The sequence below is a fragment of the Canis aureus genome, unplaced genomic scaffold (assembly GCF_053574225.1).
Source record: "Canis aureus isolate CA01 unplaced genomic scaffold, VMU_Caureus_v.1.0 ptg000239l_RagTag, whole genome shotgun sequence".
Lineage (NCBI taxonomy): Eukaryota > Metazoa > Chordata > Mammalia > Carnivora > Canidae > Canis > Canis aureus.
Window position 1 is genome coordinate 222,909 of NW_027554501.1, and position 17,859 is coordinate 240,767.

The 17,859-nt window shown below is 37.0% G+C and overlaps 1 protein-coding gene across 1 annotated transcript in view; it reads left to right on the forward strand.

Annotated features, from left to right (window-relative positions):
- The window catches only part of LOC144309892 (WW domain-containing adapter protein with coiled-coil-like), a 28,632-nt gene extending 16,985 nt beyond the window's left edge, over window positions 1-11,647 (forward strand). The window contains exons 4-9 of the mRNA XM_077890861.1: window positions 734-979; window positions 2,480-2,602; window positions 3,730-3,878; window positions 7,196-7,314; window positions 8,785-8,971; window positions 9,952-11,647. Of these exons, the coding sequence (XP_077746987.1) occupies window positions 734-979; window positions 2,480-2,602; window positions 3,730-3,878; window positions 7,196-7,314; window positions 8,785-8,971; window positions 9,952-10,071 (944 nt within the window). The 3' untranslated portion in view covers window positions 10,072-11,647. The remainder of the gene's footprint in view (window positions 1-733; window positions 980-2,479; window positions 2,603-3,729; window positions 3,879-7,195; window positions 7,315-8,784; window positions 8,972-9,951) is intronic.
- Window positions 11,648-17,859: the final 6,212 nt, after the last annotated feature.

Genomic DNA, 17,859 nt, shown 5'->3' on the forward strand with positions numbered 1-17,859 from the left:
TGCATGTTTTATTTATTTATTTATTTTTGGTTTATTTAAAATACTGAATATATGTATTGTGGATGGGTTGCTATTAAAAAAGCATCATTTCTAGTGCTAATAAGTTTTAAATGTGACAAATAGATATATTTATAGAAGGAAAGTATGTAATCTGGAAACTCAATTGTTAAGTATGAAAGTTCAAAGTTGGAGTTTCATTCTTCTGATCTGTAGCCTATATTGGAGGTGCTCGCCATGGTGTTAAATCCTGATTTGTTTTCTGGTCATTGTCATGTTTTGGAGGGCTGTTACTGTGGTCATAAACATTTTCACCTTAAATTAAGTCCAGGAGAATTGTATTGTACCTTTATCTTAATAGAAGCTTATTTGAACGTGTAGTTAATACATAACTAACTGTGTTTGAAACAGCATTACCAGTAAACAGAACATGAGACTTTTAGAATCAGACATGAATATAGCAGAATCACTGCTTTACCAAGTTTTGTGATTTCAAGCAAGTTACATAATCTTTCTTGTTTAGTTTTCTCACCTGTGAAATCGGGATATAAAAATACTTAACCCTATTATTCTAAGTAGGTAGATCTTTACTGAGCCCCCTCCCTGTGTCACCTTGGGAAGATGGAATGAAATTACTTGAGTTGGGTGTTTGGCACATGAAAGTTGCTCTTTCGATGTTGGTTCTAGTTTTCTCCAAGTAGTTTTTTTTCAGCCTTGTTATCTCCTTTTTACTTAGAGTCTACACCAGGAGACAAATCTGTATCACATTCTTGCACAACTCCTTCCACATCCTCTGCCTCTGGACTGAATCCCACATCTGCACCTCCAACATCTGCGTCAGCAATCCCTGTTTCTCCTGTTCCACAGTCACCGATACCTCCATTACTTCAGGACCCCAACCTTCTCAGACAGCTGCTTCCTGCTTTGCAAGCCACACTGCAACTTAATAATTCTAATGTGGACATATCCAAAATAAATGAAGGTAAATTGGTAACAGTTTTATTATTATTATTTGCTTCGTGTCGTTAGTAAATTCCCCAATTTAGGAGTGGTCTTTTGTTTCATTTTGAAATTCACATTTGAGCGTCATTCTTTGAAATTCATATCGTAACCTCATGGTTGTTGAAAGCCTTTGGTATTGTAATTGAGTTAGTAGTACTTGGATTTTTCCTGTATATTTTTCTTTTTTTTTTCTCTCTGTATATTTTTCAAGACTTGCTGTGTACGGTATTTACCGGAGATAAAGCTATTCTGTCTGCTTAATGTGTATAATAAATCTCTTTTTTTTTAATTAAAATTAAATTTTTTTAATTTCTAAAAACTGATATAAAAACACTTAAATTCTAGCATATTGTTAATTCCAACTTTGCTTTTCAGTATGCTGTTTAGCTAGCAACATCAAAGAAGTCTGAATAAAAGTGGATATAGTTTTAATTGACAAGCTATTCAAATTCAAACAGTCTTAAGAGCATTTTAAAATTTTCTGTTTAGAATAGTCCATTTCAGTATGTGTACATTGTTACATAATATATTTAACAGTAGTGCTAAATGGTTAAGTTCTTCCTTTATCTTAAAAATGGAGCTATTTCACGCTAGTTGGTCAATAATTTTGTTCTTACTGTACTTTCTTGCATTTTGATTTTATTCTCTTAAGATAACTGTGCCATTCTATTTGATAGGTACATGTTTTACTAGGGAAAGTAGGACTTTAAGCAGTTTGAAGAGATGATAGCATAAGAAAATGTCAATAATAAAGGATCTTGTGCTTTGAAAATAAATGATGTTCCTAAATTACCTAGCTTCTTTTATTTAATGTCTGTTCTTTAAAAGATTGTTGGAGTGGGTATTAATGTAGGGTTTTATTTTATTTTATTTTTAAAGATTTTATTTATTTACTCATGAGAGGCACAGAGAGAAAGAGAGGCAAAGACACAGGCAGATGGAGAAGCAGGCTCCATGCAGGGAGCCTGACATGGGACTCGATCCCGGGTCTCCAGGATCATGCCCTGGGCTGAAGGCAGGCACTAAACCGCTGAGCCACCTGGGCTGCCCTAATGTAGGGTTTTAATGGTCACCTTGTTTAGTAAAGCATTCACATGAAATAACTACCCTTTATCTTTTTAATTTCAGGTAACCTACAAAAGCCCTTTAGCTATTAATGAATAGATTTCTGGTATAATCAGAATTTCCAGGGAACACTCTTTACTGTTTTTAAAAAGTCTCCGGAGTTTCTTAAATTGAACACAAATTTTAATGCAAAGGAAAACTACTGTTTTCCTTTACAAAAAAAAACCATTAAATTTCTTCTACCTCTGATCATTTCCTATCTCTGGACCCATTTTATTACCATCTTACAGATTTTTATTTTGAGAGTTCTAGTTTGAAACACTGCAGTTTCTTTGGGGTTTTTTTAGTTTTCAAGTTGTTACTAATACCATACTGTGCCACTATGTTTTTATTTTAATTTAAGATATGTGTTTAGTTCTTACAGCAGCTGTGACACAAGCCTCATTGCAGTCTATAATTCATAAGTTTCTTACTGCTGGACCATCTGCTTTCAACATAACTTCTTTGATTTCTCAAGCTGCTCAGCTCTCTACACAAGGTATTCATTTTCTTAGGTATTGTGAGAATTGTATATTAATTTGGAGCAGGGGGTTCATGGTAAAACTTTTTGGTTTCTGAAGAGACTAGCTATAACAATTTGATGTTTGTTTTACAGGATCCTGTAATTTGTTTTTAATTTTATTTATTTATTTATTTGAGAGAATGTACATGAGGGCGGGGAGAAACAGACTTTCTGCTGAGCAGGGAGCCCAATGTGGGACTCAATCCTGGGACCCTGAGACCATGACCTGAGCAGAAGGCAGATGCCCAATCTATTGAGCCACTCAAACACCCCTGATGTTTGATGATTTTTTTTTCTAACACTAGTATATACAGTATTTTTTTTTCCAGATGAGGCAAACATTGACATTTATCTTCCAGTATTGCCATTAAATCTGTAATACATATTTAATTCAGACTTTAAGTTGTCAATGTACTCTAAAGCTGAGTGTAAACTGATATAAAGCTGAGTGTAAACTGATAGGTCCTCAATTTTTATGAAACATTGAATATATTTTAAGTGTTGGTTTGGTTCACATTTGATGTTTAATGATTTTTGACTGACCACAGGATACAGAAATGCTCAAGTCCTGTCTTAAATTACCTATTTCTCTTCTCCATGAAACATCCAATGGAAAGAGGCATATATAGGAACAAAGAAGAAATGAATTGGTCACTTTGACTTGTCCCCCTGCCCCAATTCTGAAAACTAATAAACTGAGCAGAAACACTTATTCTGAAATTGAAATATAATAGTGCAAAGACTTAACTCTCTGGTTATCCTCATGAGGCAGGAGATAAAGGGGTATAACCAGGCCTAAATATAGAATAAGAAAGAACAAATAAGAATGGTGAGGATGCCTTCCATGTGAGAATAGTTCAGGCTTACCTTCTTGCTTCAGCCTAAAAAAACAGGTTGGAGGAGGCATACATTGGATGTGCTTCTCTAATTCACAGCTCGTTTTTAGTCCGTGACTCCAGTGAGTATTTCAGATTCTGACTTTAAACAGTTAAGTGTTCTGTCTGGTGTTCAGGGGGCATGTAGAGGGATGGAAAGACCTCTACATATATATTACGGAAGTTTTGGTTTATTTGGAATTAATTAATTGCTTTACTTTTTCACAGCTCAGCCATCTAATCAGTCTCCAATGTCTTTAACTTCTGATGCATCATCCCCAAGATCGTATGTGTCTCCAAGAATAAGCATACCTCAGACTAACACAGTCCCTATCAAACCTTTGATTAGTACTCCTCCTGTTTCATCACAGCCAAAGGTATGTTGCTTTTGAGGGAAATTTGGAAAAGAAAGCACGAAAGCACTCACTTCTGGAAAAACAAGTTTAATGTTTTAGACTCTCTATTGTAGGAAAAGCCCTCTTTGAGAACGTGTAGTAGTGGTGGAGTGAATGATGGGTCAGCTTAGATGCAGGTTAGTCTCAGTAAATTGAGGACTCTAGAGGGAGTTGCATCTATGCTACTTTTAAACATTTTTTTAATTAAAAAATTATATTTATTTATTTACAGAGAGGGCATGGGGGGGGGAGGGCAGAGGGAGAAGCAGACCCCTTGCTGAGCTGGGAGCTCACTGGCGGCTTGATCCTAGTACCGGGAAGTCAGACACATAACTGACTGAGCCACCTAGGCACCCCCATCATATGTGTTACTTTTATACGCTGATTGTTTTCTCTTACTGGCTGAGATTTGTGACCTGGAGGAAGAGTGGGATAAAGAAGGATAAAATAATTGTCTTAATATTTGTAGAGTTTTTTAACTTTTTAAAAGATATAACCTGTTTTCCAGTGGCTTTCCTCCCATACTTTTATTTTAGAAATGAATCCATTTCTGTGCTAAGAGCTTAATAGTATTATATTTAACTTCACATCATGAGAATCAACTACTATTTGCTTCATTTAATAGATAAGAGAATTAAGCCTTCAGTTAAATCCAGTTTTTGTGGTGGAATCAGAATTTAAGGCCTAGGTCTTTCTGAACACAGAATCCATTTTACTAAGCTTATACTACCTGTGTTTCTCCAAGCAAAAGTTTGCATGAATGGCTCCTCAGAGACAGTTAGAAAATTGCTGGTCTCTTCTTATTGGAATATAAACCAGACCTTAACAACACTGCCTTCAGATTTTATACTATATCATTTGAGTCTTGCCCAAATTTTTTTTTTTTAAGATTTTATTTATTCGTGAGAGACACAGAGAAAGGCAGAAACACAGGCAGAGGGACAAGCAGGCTCCATGCAGGGAGCCCGATGTGGGACTTGATCCCAGTACTCTGGGATCACACCCTAGGTGGAAGGCAGACGCTTACCTGCTGAGCTACCCAGGTATCCCTTACCCAAAATTTCTTAAGCAAATCTTAGTCATACTCATTCTTTGCTTTGTAGTCCTATTACCAGCAAAACATTAAAAGATTTGGAAGTTGGTATATGCACAAATTGCAGTTTTTTTTCTTAATGGTAAATTTAAGAAATTCTTTTTAGTTAAAAAGTAGGCTATTTCAATCCTTCATGCTGAAGATTTTTTTTTTTAAGAAGGAACTTTTTTTTTTTAAGAATTTATTTATTTATTCATGAGAGACACAGAGAGAGAGAGAGAGAGAGAGAGGCAGGCAGAGAGAGAAGCAGGATCCATGTAGGGAGCCCGACGTGGGACTCGATCCTGGGACTCCAGAACCAGGCCCTGGGCCAAAGGCAGGTGCCAAACTGCTGAGCCACCCAGGAATCCCCTGAAGATTTTTTTTTTTTTAAGATTTTATTTTATTTTATTTTATTTTAATTTTTTATTTATTTATGATAGTCACACAGAGAGAGAGGCAGAGACGTAGGCAGAGGGAGAAGCAGGCTCCATGCACCAGGAGCCCGACGTGGGATTCGATCCGGGGTCTCCAGGATCACGCCCTGGGCCAAAGGCAGGCGCTAAACCACTGCGCCACCCAGGGATCCCTAAGATTTTATTTTTAAGCAGTCTCTACGCTTATCGTGGGGCTCGAACTCACAACCCTGAGATCCAAGAGTTGAATGCTCTACCTACTAAGCCAACCAGGGGTCTTGCCAAAATTTTATATTGAAATAAAGTTAAGGCTTAAAGCTTTAGGCTTTTTCACAGAAGCCTAAAAATAAAAACGTATTGAAAGATAACTTGAAATTGATGCTAGGACAGCTTTTAGGTCTTCCTTAGCTTATCCCTTCCCTATTTAAGTCATTTATCTAAACTCATTTTAGGGTCAGTCTGGATTGATACATTTAACTCAAAATTTAAAAAGAAATTAGTCTATTCTGCAATTTCATACTGTTTGCACTTTGTGAGAGAAGGAAAAAATTGTTTCAACAAAGGAGATCTTCTTAGAGCTTAAAACTCGTCAGGGTGTAGTATCTTAGGAGTACAATAAATAATGACTAAAAGTGATTGTAAAGTTTTACAATCAGTTATAAGATTAGCATTTCAAATCCCTTATGTATATGGGCATCAATTTTTTTTTTTAATTTTATTTATGATAGTCATACAGAGAGAGAGAGAGAGAGGCAGAGACATAGGCAGAGGGAGAAGCAGGCTCCATGCACCGGGAGCCTGACGCGGGATTCGATCCCGGGTCTCCAGGATCACGCCCTGGGCCAAAGGCAGGCGCCAAACCGCTGCGCCACCCAGGGATCCCCATCAAATTTTTTTTTAAGTGGGAATTCAGTATTAAGTAGACCTTATAAAAATGCTTATAAAAATGATTTTTATGTAGCCAGGCTATCCAGATTTGTTTGGGGGAATATTAAAAAAAAAAAAAAAAAAAGGAAGAAAGAAGAAAAAAACAAAACTATTATTGGAGGATGTGACTTAATCACAAATGGCTGTCTGCCTTCGTGCCTTAATTCGGGGCTTGTGTTTAAAAGTACTTGTTTTCTTTTTCTGTGGCATGTAAGTATGTGTAGTGTACATATCCTCACTGACAATCATGGTCCTCTTGTTCCACCTCTGTAGGGTAACATGTCTTTGAAGACCACTCCAGTGTTGACTCATTCACTGGTAGACCAATCTATACGCTCTGCATATGTGGTTTAAATTTGAGCAGCTGTATTTGTATGATATAGTAACATTAATTTTTACTGATATAAAAATAACTGAATCAGAGGAGCTATCTTAGTGTATTAGAAAGAAAACTGGGCTCAACATTAGAGAACTAGTTTGTGTTCTTCTGCTTTACAAAAAGTAATCTTAAAGTCTTCTGGGCCATTTTATGAAGAAATTCTATGTTAGTCTCAAAATGAACGTGGCTCTTCTAACTGTGAACTTTGGGAAATTAATCTGACTGCAATTCTTGAAGTCTCTAGATTTTTCAGAGTTTAAGACTATCCAACTAGATTTGGAGGGGTGTGTGGATTTGGGGACCTGGATGACCATGATTTACACAATTAAATATGTCTATATCACTAATAATTATGAAACAATTAGGGGACAGCTCATGTTATCTTAAAAATTACTAAAGAATAGAAATAAGAGACTTCACATTGATAGTACTTTTGGTTTTATGTACTTTCCATGGTATTTATGTATATAATAGAAGCCTGTCTCACCAGATTTTGACATTTCAGGTTAGTACTCCAGTAGTTAAGCAAGGACCGGTTTCACAATCGGCCACACAGCAGCCTGTAACTGCTGACAAACAGCAAGGTCATGAACCTGTCTCTCCTCGAAGTCTTCAGCGCTCAAAGTAAGTTCATGTGTGTTGAAACATTTTTTCATTAATGTTGCATGCTGCATTGTTTGAATATTATAAAAATATATGTATAATAGAACTTGATCTTGTAAGAATCCATGGTTAGCCTAAGTTTTATGTATTATAAGATTTACAAAGGCAAATCTTACTCCAAGTAGGTTGTTGTCTCTAGTAATGAAGCCAGCTTATTTTTTGAAGAAAGTCATTCTTCAGATTTTACTTAATAGAATATGATAGGAGTAACAATATGTCATACTTGTACAAAGAGGGCACCTGATTTTATAATACTTGTTGGAAATGACATCATTTTTTAACCTCCTCATAGCAGTTTTAGATATGAGTGTATTGCTGAATCCAAAAATGGGAAATACTATTTCTCAACTGGTATGTGTCAGGTTTTCCTAAGAGCTTCAATTTTGACCCCTGTGTGGAGTGCTTGTCAGATAGGGCTGTATTGTGTTACATGTTTCTTTGTTAATTAACAAATACAACTTTAAATGATTTTCATTTGATTGATTTTCCTATTTTGATTTCTTGCTATGAGGTAGCAAAATAATTCAACTATTGTTTTTATTGTTGTTTTCTAAACAAGCATTTCAGAACTTTTACATCCAAATGAGAGTTGTTCCCTTCAAAATAATCACCTTGGGAAGCTGTCTACTTACTCCAGCAATGTTGCCATTGCTCAGAACATTTTTGGGAAATACTTCTTTTAAATTGTCTTTAGAGGCTGCAGTATTATTTTAAATATCCTCAGTGATGAAAACTCTTCATCCTTTGGGAGATTTAGTTTTTGGAAATAACTGAAATTCATTCAGAGCCAAGTCTGGTGAAGCAGGTAGGAAATCAACTTGGGTGATTAAAGTTTTGGTTCTTACCACCATATCCCCAAACCCTAGCCAAACCATACAGTTTTAAAAGAAGATAACTTATCTCAGAGTGTTATTTTGGGTCTTATTTTGCCACTAAACTCATTTGTTGCTGTCCAATAAAATGCCTGTATTTTGCTTCACATTATCTACCCTCTGATTCAGTATTTTGTTCTGACACTAAACAAAGGCAATAGATTTTTTCCCCCTCTTTATCTACATGTACTTAAGATGCAATACTCAGTTGTGCCTTATATCTACAACTGTTAAAATATGACCATTTCTTAGTTACATTCTGAGTAGTGTTTCTGGTATACAAAATCACAGGTTCTGCTGTCAAATTTGAAGAGCACTATTAGTTTAAATTTAACTGACATTACTGTTCTTAGAAGGGCCCTTTTTCCTCCCAAAAGTGTGTTTAAGGAGTACATGATATATAACTACACTTTGGATTTTAAATTCTATGTATTTGATGTTAAAATAACAGATTTTTCTTAGGAATTTGGATATCTTTAATTTAATAGAAGATATTGACAATTTTTAGGTATCTCCTTTTAAAAATATACTATACATTCAATTCTTTTTTCTCTTCCAGTAGCCAGAGAAGTCCATCGCCTGGTCCAAATCATACTTCTAGTAGTAATGCATCAAACGCAACAGTTGTACCACAGAATTCATCTGCCCGACCTACATGTTCATTAACACCTACGCTAGCAGCACACTTCAATGAAAATCTCATAAAACATGTTCAAGGATGGCCTGCAGATCATGCAGAGAAGCAAGTATGTTACATGATTCATAGCAGATGTTTTACCTTTGGATGAATGACAAAATATAATTTCTTCTAGAAAATCTAATCTAGATCACTGAATTTAAGCTACATTTAAAGTAATGTCTAATTAGATTGTCTATAGTCAGTGCATTAAATTAAATATTTGGTAAGCACTTATTTTAGGGCATTTATGAGATAACTTTTTATGGTTTCACATAAAATATTTTAATATACTCAGCATTTAGCACTGTGCTGAGTGCTTTATTTTCTCCACTTCTCAAAACTGTTAAGCAGTGCAGATGAGTTCTCCCATTTTACCATTGAAGACCCTTAAGACCAAATAAATTATATACCAAAGTCACCCAGTTAGAATAGTTATGAGGCTTAAAGCCAGGATGCTACTCAGCCAGCTGCTCTGATAGTTTTAGAACTTGTTCATACTATTACTCTTCTATCTCTCCACTAGACTAGCAAGTAGAAGTTAGAAAACAGTTTTGCTTTGGAATGAGGGACCTTTGGACATTCCAATTAACTGCCATTGGCTTCTCCCTTTTAGCAGCTTACTGACTGTCTGAAATTTTCTCTAAGTTCACAGAGGTAATATTGCATATCTTATGACATCAGAATACAGTGAAGTCCCTTTTAACATTGTTACACCTGAACTTTACTCTGGCTGACTCAGCATCTTATTAACCACGAATCATGAGCTCTTCTATCCTTAGTGCTATGCAATACTAAAATTGGAAATACTATATCCTCCAGAAGTTGAAGGGGGAAATCTTGGAAAAATACCTTCTTTCCACCATTAGACAGTTTTTTAAAGAAAATCCTTTTTCTCCTTTAGATTCACTATCATTTTTGTGGATTTAAAGGCGGATTGTTCTGTAATCTTGGTACAAAGTTGTCAGAAATTTAATGTTTTGGGGTTTTTTTTTTTTTTTTTTGTACGTGATTGTGGCATGTATGTGATCTTTATTTCTTTAATTATAGGCATCAAGATTGCGAGAAGAAGCCCATAATATGGGAAGTGTTCACATGTCAGAAATTTGTACTGAATTAAAAAATTTAAGATCTTTAGTCCGAGTATGTGAAATTCAAGCAACTTTGTGAGAGCAAAGGTAAGTTTTTCACTGACAAAGTTTTTGTCTTAGTATATCTTAAATCAGACTGAAGAATATAAATCAAATTTCATTTCTGAAATTTAAAGTTCTCTTTGATAGAACGTGTTCCATAACACTGTAACTGCATTTTTAAAAAACGATTGATTTAAGAGAGAGAGTGAGTGAGGTGGGTGGGGGGGAGCAGAGGCAGAGAATCTTTAAGCAGACTCCCTACTAAATGTGGAGCCTGATAACACGTCTTGATCTCTAGACCCATAATAAGATCATGACCTGAGCCAAAACAAAGAGTTGAACTCTCAACCAACTGAGCCACCCAGGTGCCCCACACTATGATTACACTTTGTAATTTAATAATAATCCTGGTGAATGGTAATGGCATCTAGATTTTAGTTCTCTAACCCATGGTAGATGCTTCATTAGACTTTTGTCTTCTAACTCTGTAAAGTACAATAGTATTTAAATAGTGAAATGTTATAACACTGTTAACATATAATGTTAACTAAATGTTAACAACAACTGTTAACACAGTTGACAGCAACTAATTATAAAGGGTCTCCTCTTCAATTGAGGGTAGTATTTGGTTGCTGGCCATACTTGTTTCAGTTGAAATTTCAAATCACTGTAAACATTGTCTTTGGATATTTCCAAGATCCCTTGGAAATTTAATTGTCTAGCAAGTATATCTGTTTCTGAGGTGTTTTCACTTAAACTCTTCTTGTCTCTCAGTTTTTAATCTAGTATCCTACTCAAGCAAGGATATCTACATCCAAGTAAATAGGACAGATATTTTTTACATGTGTCTTATAAAATCAAGGACAAATTTTTAAGGGCCTCTCACATCCTATCTTTATAAGTCACTGGGTCACAAGTAGAGTTAGTCTTAACATGAATCTACAAATATTTAGTAAATACCAAGTTGGCATTTATAGTAAAAATTGAAAACTGTTTTTGTCTAATCCTTTATTAAATTCTCTGGAGTTGTATTTTGAATATCAACTGGGATTTGTTTATGATTGCTCTGAAAGTACTTCAAACATACATAAAACTTGACTACATTTTGGCTTAATAAGACAGGTGATTTGACTTTTAGGAAATTATTTGCTGCCCCAACTATTGACAACAGTATACACTGATTACCAAGCTATAAATACTATATAATTATGCCTATTTCACTGGTACAGGCAGTAAATATCATACTCCATAGAAAAGAAGGGTCAGAAGTTCATGGAAGGTTTATGAAGTTCATGGAAACCTAGTTAGCCGTGGAGTTTATTTTATTTTTTGTTTTAAATATGCTTGTTAATTGGAATTTGACTCAGCTTTCTTTATGAGCCTATGTTTATATTGAGAATTTGTTCTTCAAAATGATTAGCCTCTTGCACCTAGTTTATTCTAGGCTTATTCTGTTGTGGCCTAGAAAACATATTTGGCTCAGGTTGTGATCCCGTGGTACTGGGATCAAGTCCCACATCAGGCTCCCTGCAGGGAACCTACTTCTCCCTCTGCCTATGTCTCTGCTTCTGTATGTCTCATGAATAAAGAAATAAAATAAAATATGTGTCTCATATTTAATATGTGCTGCCTTTTGTGTGTATCTGTGGTGATACAGTAAATGACATTTTAAAAAATCAGTCTTTATAGTCAAATTAATTGAGAAATTGTTAGAAAACCAGGAGACATTCTAACTTTTGTCATCCTAGTGTTTCATGCATTCACTGGTCATTTTGTCTTAACTCTAGACTAACACATTTATTTATTTTTAAATATTTATTTATTTGAGATGGGGAGGGGCAGAGGGAGAGAGAATTTAGAGCAGACTCCCTGCTGAGCACAGAGCCTGCCATGGGGTTTGATCTCAGGACCGGACCTTAAGATCATGACCTGAGCCAAAAGCAAGAGTTGGGACACCCAACTGACTCAGCCACTCAGGTGCCCCTAGACCAATCCATTTTTAATTTCTTAGTTTTAACTGTAGTTATTCATTTTATCTTTTTTTAAACATTTTTAAAAGATTTTTTATTTATTTAAAAAAATTATTTATTCATGAGAGAGAGCAGCAGAGACAAAGGCAGAGGGAGAAGCAGACTCCATGCAGGGAGCCTGACGTGGGACTCGATCCCGGTCTCCAGGATCAGGCCCTGGGCTGAAGGCAGAGTTAAACTGCTGAGTTAAAACTAGACCTGCCCTACGACCAGCAATTGCACTGTTGGGGATTTACCCCAAAGATACAGATGCAGTGAAACGCCGGGACACCTGCACCCCGATGTTTCTAGCAGCAATGTCCACAATAGCCAAACTGTGGAAGGAGCCTCGGTGTCCATCGAAAGATGAATGGATAAAGAAGATGTGGTCTATGTATGGAATATTACTCAGCCATTAGAAACGACAAATATCCACCTTTTGCTTCGACGTGGATGGAATTGGAGGGTATTATGCTGAGTGAAATAAGTCAATCAGAGAAGGACAAACATTATATGGTGTCTCATTCATTTGGGGAATATAAAAATAGTGAAAAGGAATGAAGGGGAAAGAAGAGAAAATGAATGGGGAAATATGAGAGAGGGTGATAGAACATGAGAGACTCCTAACTCTGGGAAATGAACAAGGGGTGGTGGAATGGGAGGTGGGCGGGAGTTGGGGTGACTGGGTGACGGGCACTGAGGGGGGCACGTGATGGGATGAGCACTGGGTGTTATGCTGTGTGTTGGCAAATTGAACTCCAATAAAAAGAAATTTTTTTAATTTTTTAAAAAATTAAATAAATAATATAAAAATCATGTACTATGTATTTCCCTAAATTAAAGTGGAGTGAGTCAGAGCTCCAGGCGCTTGACAACTGCATCCCCTCACACTGTGTCAGTTTTGGGGCCATCATTGGAGACAGCCATGGTTCAGTGTGTTTCTGATCGCAGAGGTCCATGAGTCCCCAGGACACCAGATCAATTTTTGGAATTATTTACATACTTAGAACAATTGAGATAAAGAATAAGACTCTGGTGAACCAGGCAGATGGAAAACCTCTCTGAAGGTGACAAAAAGCCAACAGCTCTAAATCTACAGGAGCTTACCCCAAATGGACACAGCGATTCCCTGGGGCTCCCTGCTCCTACCTCCACAGTCTCTATCTTTATCTCCCCCATACTAGATCCAGGCGGGGTCACACACATATACATAAAGATTGGTTGGTTCCACAGTGACTCTACACTTCTTTCCTTTGAAGAATAGCATATGCTGCATGTCTCTAATAAGAAAGTAATACAGGTTCACTGCAGAATCTGGGAAAAAGTATAAGAGAGAAAGTAAAGGAAATTTAGGGAAAACTAATATAACATTTGGTTCTATGGCTTTCCAAACAGGTTTATATGTTTTTTAAAATGGGGTCATGCTGTACGTTTGCTTTTTCACTAAATTTCTACGTTTGCCTTACACCTTGTTAATAAATGATAATAATCTGCCATTTGGTCTTCCCTGATGTGAAAATGCTTTTTGCCTGTGAAATATAAACAGATTGAAAGAATTCAAAATCCAGCTTCATCCAGTTTAAACTTGAATATTGAGAGACTCAAATGTTATGAGAAGGGGTTATCTTTAGAATAATAATTACTAACTAACATTCATTGGATGCTTATTCTTATGTTAGGCATGATGCCAGGAACTCTAAAATGTTATCTGGTTAGATGCTTACAATAACCCTGTAAAATAGAATCATGGCCCTTATTTTCAAATGACACAGTAGCATAGAGGGGTCCAGAAACTCGCAAAGGACTCAGTTTGGCATTGGGGGTGGTGAGTCTTAGTGCCATGTCAGCCAAACTAAAGGTCATGTTTTTAACTACTGCATTCAATTATTCAAGTGGTCTCTATCGATAAAGTCATTTCTATACACTAACAATGAGACTGAAGAAAAAGAAATTAAGGAGTCAATCCCATTTACAATTGCACCCAAAAGCATAAGATACCTAGGAAAAAACCTAACCAAAGAGGTAAAGGATCTATACCATAAAAACTATAGAACACTTCTGAAAGAAATAGAGGAAGACACAAAGAGATGGAAAAATATTCCATGCTCATGGATTGGCAGAATTAATATTGTGAAAATGTCAATGTTACCCAGGGCAATTTACACGTTTAATGCAATCCCTATCAAAATACCATGGACTTTCTTCAGAGAGTTAGAGCAAATTATTTTAAATTTGTGTGGAATCAGAAAAGACCCCGAATAGCCAGGGGAATTTTAAAAAAGAAAACCATATCGGGGGCATCACAATGCCAGATTTCAGGTTGTACTACAAAGCTGTGGTCATCAAGACAGTGTGGTACTGGCACAAAAACAGACACATAGATCAATGGAACAGAATAGAGAATCCAGAAGTGGACCCTCAACTTTATGGTCAACTAATATTCGATAAAGGAGGAAAGACTATCCACTGGAAGAAAGTCTCTTCAATAAATGGTGCCAGGAAAATTGGACATCCACATGCAGAAGAATGAAACTAGACCACTCTCTTGCACCAGACACAAAGATAAACTCAAAATGGGTGAAAGATCTAAATGTGAGACAAGATTCCATAAAAATCCTAGAGGAGAACACAGGCAACACCCCTTTTGAAGTCGGCCACAGTAACTTCTTGCAAGATACACCCACAAAGGCAAAAGAAACAAAAGCAAAAATGAACTATTGGGACTTTATCAAGATAGGAAGCTTCTGCACAGCAAAGGATACAGTCAACAAAACTCAAAGACAACCTACAGAATGGTAGAAGATATTTGCAAATGACGTATCAGATAAAGGGCTAGTTTCCAAGATCTATAAAGAACTTATTAAACTCAACACCAAAGAAACGAACAATCCAATCATGAAATGGGCAAAAGACATGAACAGAAATCTCACAGAGGAAGACACAGACATGGCCAACACGCACATGAGAAAATGTTCCGCATCACTTGCCATCAGGGAAATACAAATCAAAACCACAATGAGATACCACCTCACACCAGTGAGAATGGGGAAAATTAACAAGGCAGGAAACCACAAAGGTTCGAGAGGATGTGGAGAAAGGGGAACCCTCTTACACTGTGGGTAGGAATGTGAACTGGTGCAGCCACTCTGGAAAACTGTGTGGAGGTTCCTCAAAGGGTTAAAAATAGACCTGCCCTACGACCCAGCAATTGCACTGTTGGGGATTTACCCCAAAGATACAGATGCAATGAAATGCCAGGACACCTGCACCCCGATGTTTCTAGCAGCAATGTCCACAATAGCCAAACTGTGGAAGGAGCCTCGGTGTCCATCGAAAGATGAATGGATAAAGAAGATGTGGTCTATGTATACAATGGAATATTACTCAGCCATTAGAAATGACAAATACCCACCATTTGCTTCAACGTGGATGGAACTGGAGGGTATTATGCTGAGTGAAGTAAGTCAATCAGAGAAGGACAAACATTATATGTTCTCATTCATTTGGGGAATATAAATAATAGTGAAAGGGAATATAAGGGAAGGGAGAAGAAGTGTGTGGGAGATGTCAGAAAGGGAGACAGAACATAAAGACTCCTAACTCTGGGAAACGAACTAGGGGTGGTGGAAGGGGAGGAGGGCGGGGGATGGGGGTGAATGGGTGATGGGCACTGAGGGGGGCACTTGACGGGATGAGCACTGGGTGTTATTTTGTATGTTGGCAAATTGAACACCAATAAAAAATACATTTATTATAAAAAAAATAAAGTCACTTTTGGAGACCATGACAAGGACAAGGCTTAACATGCTGTTTACTAGAAACCCTACTGAATGACAACCTATTAATCTATTAAGAATCTTTTTTTTTCTTTTTGTTAGTATTTTAGACCACAGAGATGCAAAGAGACTTTGTTTCCAGCTTATGATTTAATCTGTAAAGTAAAAAAGTCTATCCAAATCACAGAATAGGGACTCTAAGCTCTCTTGAGCTCTCTCCCATGCTTTAATTAGATTGACATTTTAATAGATGTGATATCCTTCTAATCACTCTTCTATTGCCCAGAGTGAATTACTGCTAAATAACTCCTAGACAGCTGTGGCTACATCACTTTTAGAAGAAATTTTTGTGGTTAGCCTCTCTTTGGGGTAGTCAGAGCTTCTGAATGAGTAATGATAAATCATTCTAAGTGATGTTTGCCTCAGCAGGAAGGAAAAAAATACCCAACAACCTGCAACACGTATCTGTTGATGACTGAACTGCTTCTTCCAGATCCACTATGACCAGAAGTGAGTTCTACTTCAAAACGTTAGCATGACAGGAAGAGATTGCAATTGAGCTTGGCGAGTATCAAGGACACTGCTTGCAGAAGAGTTATTGAAGACTGAGTTTCGACAGCCTTGAGACGAGGGAGTTGTGCAAGCTTTCTGAATAGTGAGAATTATAAAATGAAACCCACCTCATCTTCATGGATAGAGTTACAATTTTTTCCCTTTTGCAATATGCTAGCTAAATTATTTATCCTGAGGCCTTAAAGAACGAGTGGCTTCCAAAGTCATTTCAGAGTTTGAAGAAAAATCTTTTCCAAAAATTAAGCCAGTGTTTCCTCCAGCCATGACTTCCACCATCTGGCCATAGATTCTTTTCCTTCCTGCTACCTCTCATGTGGGCTGGCCCCTCACCATGGCTAATGATGCCCAGATGTCCTGGATCCACAGGGTCCCCACCTTCAGCTGCCTGTCAATGCATCATCTCCTCTAACTCCTGCCAGGAAATAAAAATTAGAAACCACATTCCTCTCTTCTGGACCAATAGCAAAGAGCTCCCTGGTCAGGGTAGGGTAAGTTGACATCTCAAAGCTTTCAGGGTAGGTTATATTTCCATTAAGAACAACAGAATATCTTTATTTTTCCAGCAGTACCCATGAAGGCACAGACCCCAGCAGTCTGTGTGCAAACCTGTGAAACTGTTGCTTGGCTCCTTATCAGTTAGGGAGTCTAGCCTTGATGGCTTTCCTTGCTATGCAGAGCATAAGAACTTGAGACTAATGGCTCCTTGTTAATTCCAAGTGGTACCTTTGTTATTGTAAAATGCACAGGTATTCTGACGCATCAATCTAGGCTGGAGGACTAAAGGTGAAGGAAGTGGGACTTATAATTTGAAAGGAACTTTTCAAATAAGCAGAGTACCACCCATCTGTCATGCCTTAACTTCACTTTCAATCTTTTTCACTAAATATTCTTGATGCTAAATTGTTCTGCGTAATCCCAATCTACCAAGATTGCTCCTCTGTGATCTCAAAGGTTCCACCTTTCCAAAGTCTAAGACTTTCACTTTGAAACTTCACTTTGAAAATGAGAATGCTGTCTATGGGGAGGAAATTGTTGGTGAGTGACCAGAAAGGGGGTTTGGAAATGTTAAATATTCTCATTTCTGTCCTTAGTTCATTGTTATTAACTACAAGGCTGGTCTAGTGTGAGGCGCAGAGACAGTTTAGTGCAGTGGTTGGAGCCCAGACCCTGGAACCAGACAGCAGGAGTTGGACTCTTGCTCTACTACTTACTATCTCAGCTGGCCAGCCGCTTGACTTCCTTGTGCTTCAGCTTTCTCACCTATAATGGGTCTAATAGCACAAGACTCATAAACTTCTTTTGAGGACCATATGATTGAATATTTTCTAAAACAGAAGAGAGCTTGAGCACTTACACCAAGCACTATATAAATCCTCATAAAATTAAAAAAAATTAACCTCCTCTCACTTTACTTTTTACATCTAGAATATGGGGTTGAATGTAGTCACCCGTAAAAGAGTATTGTTC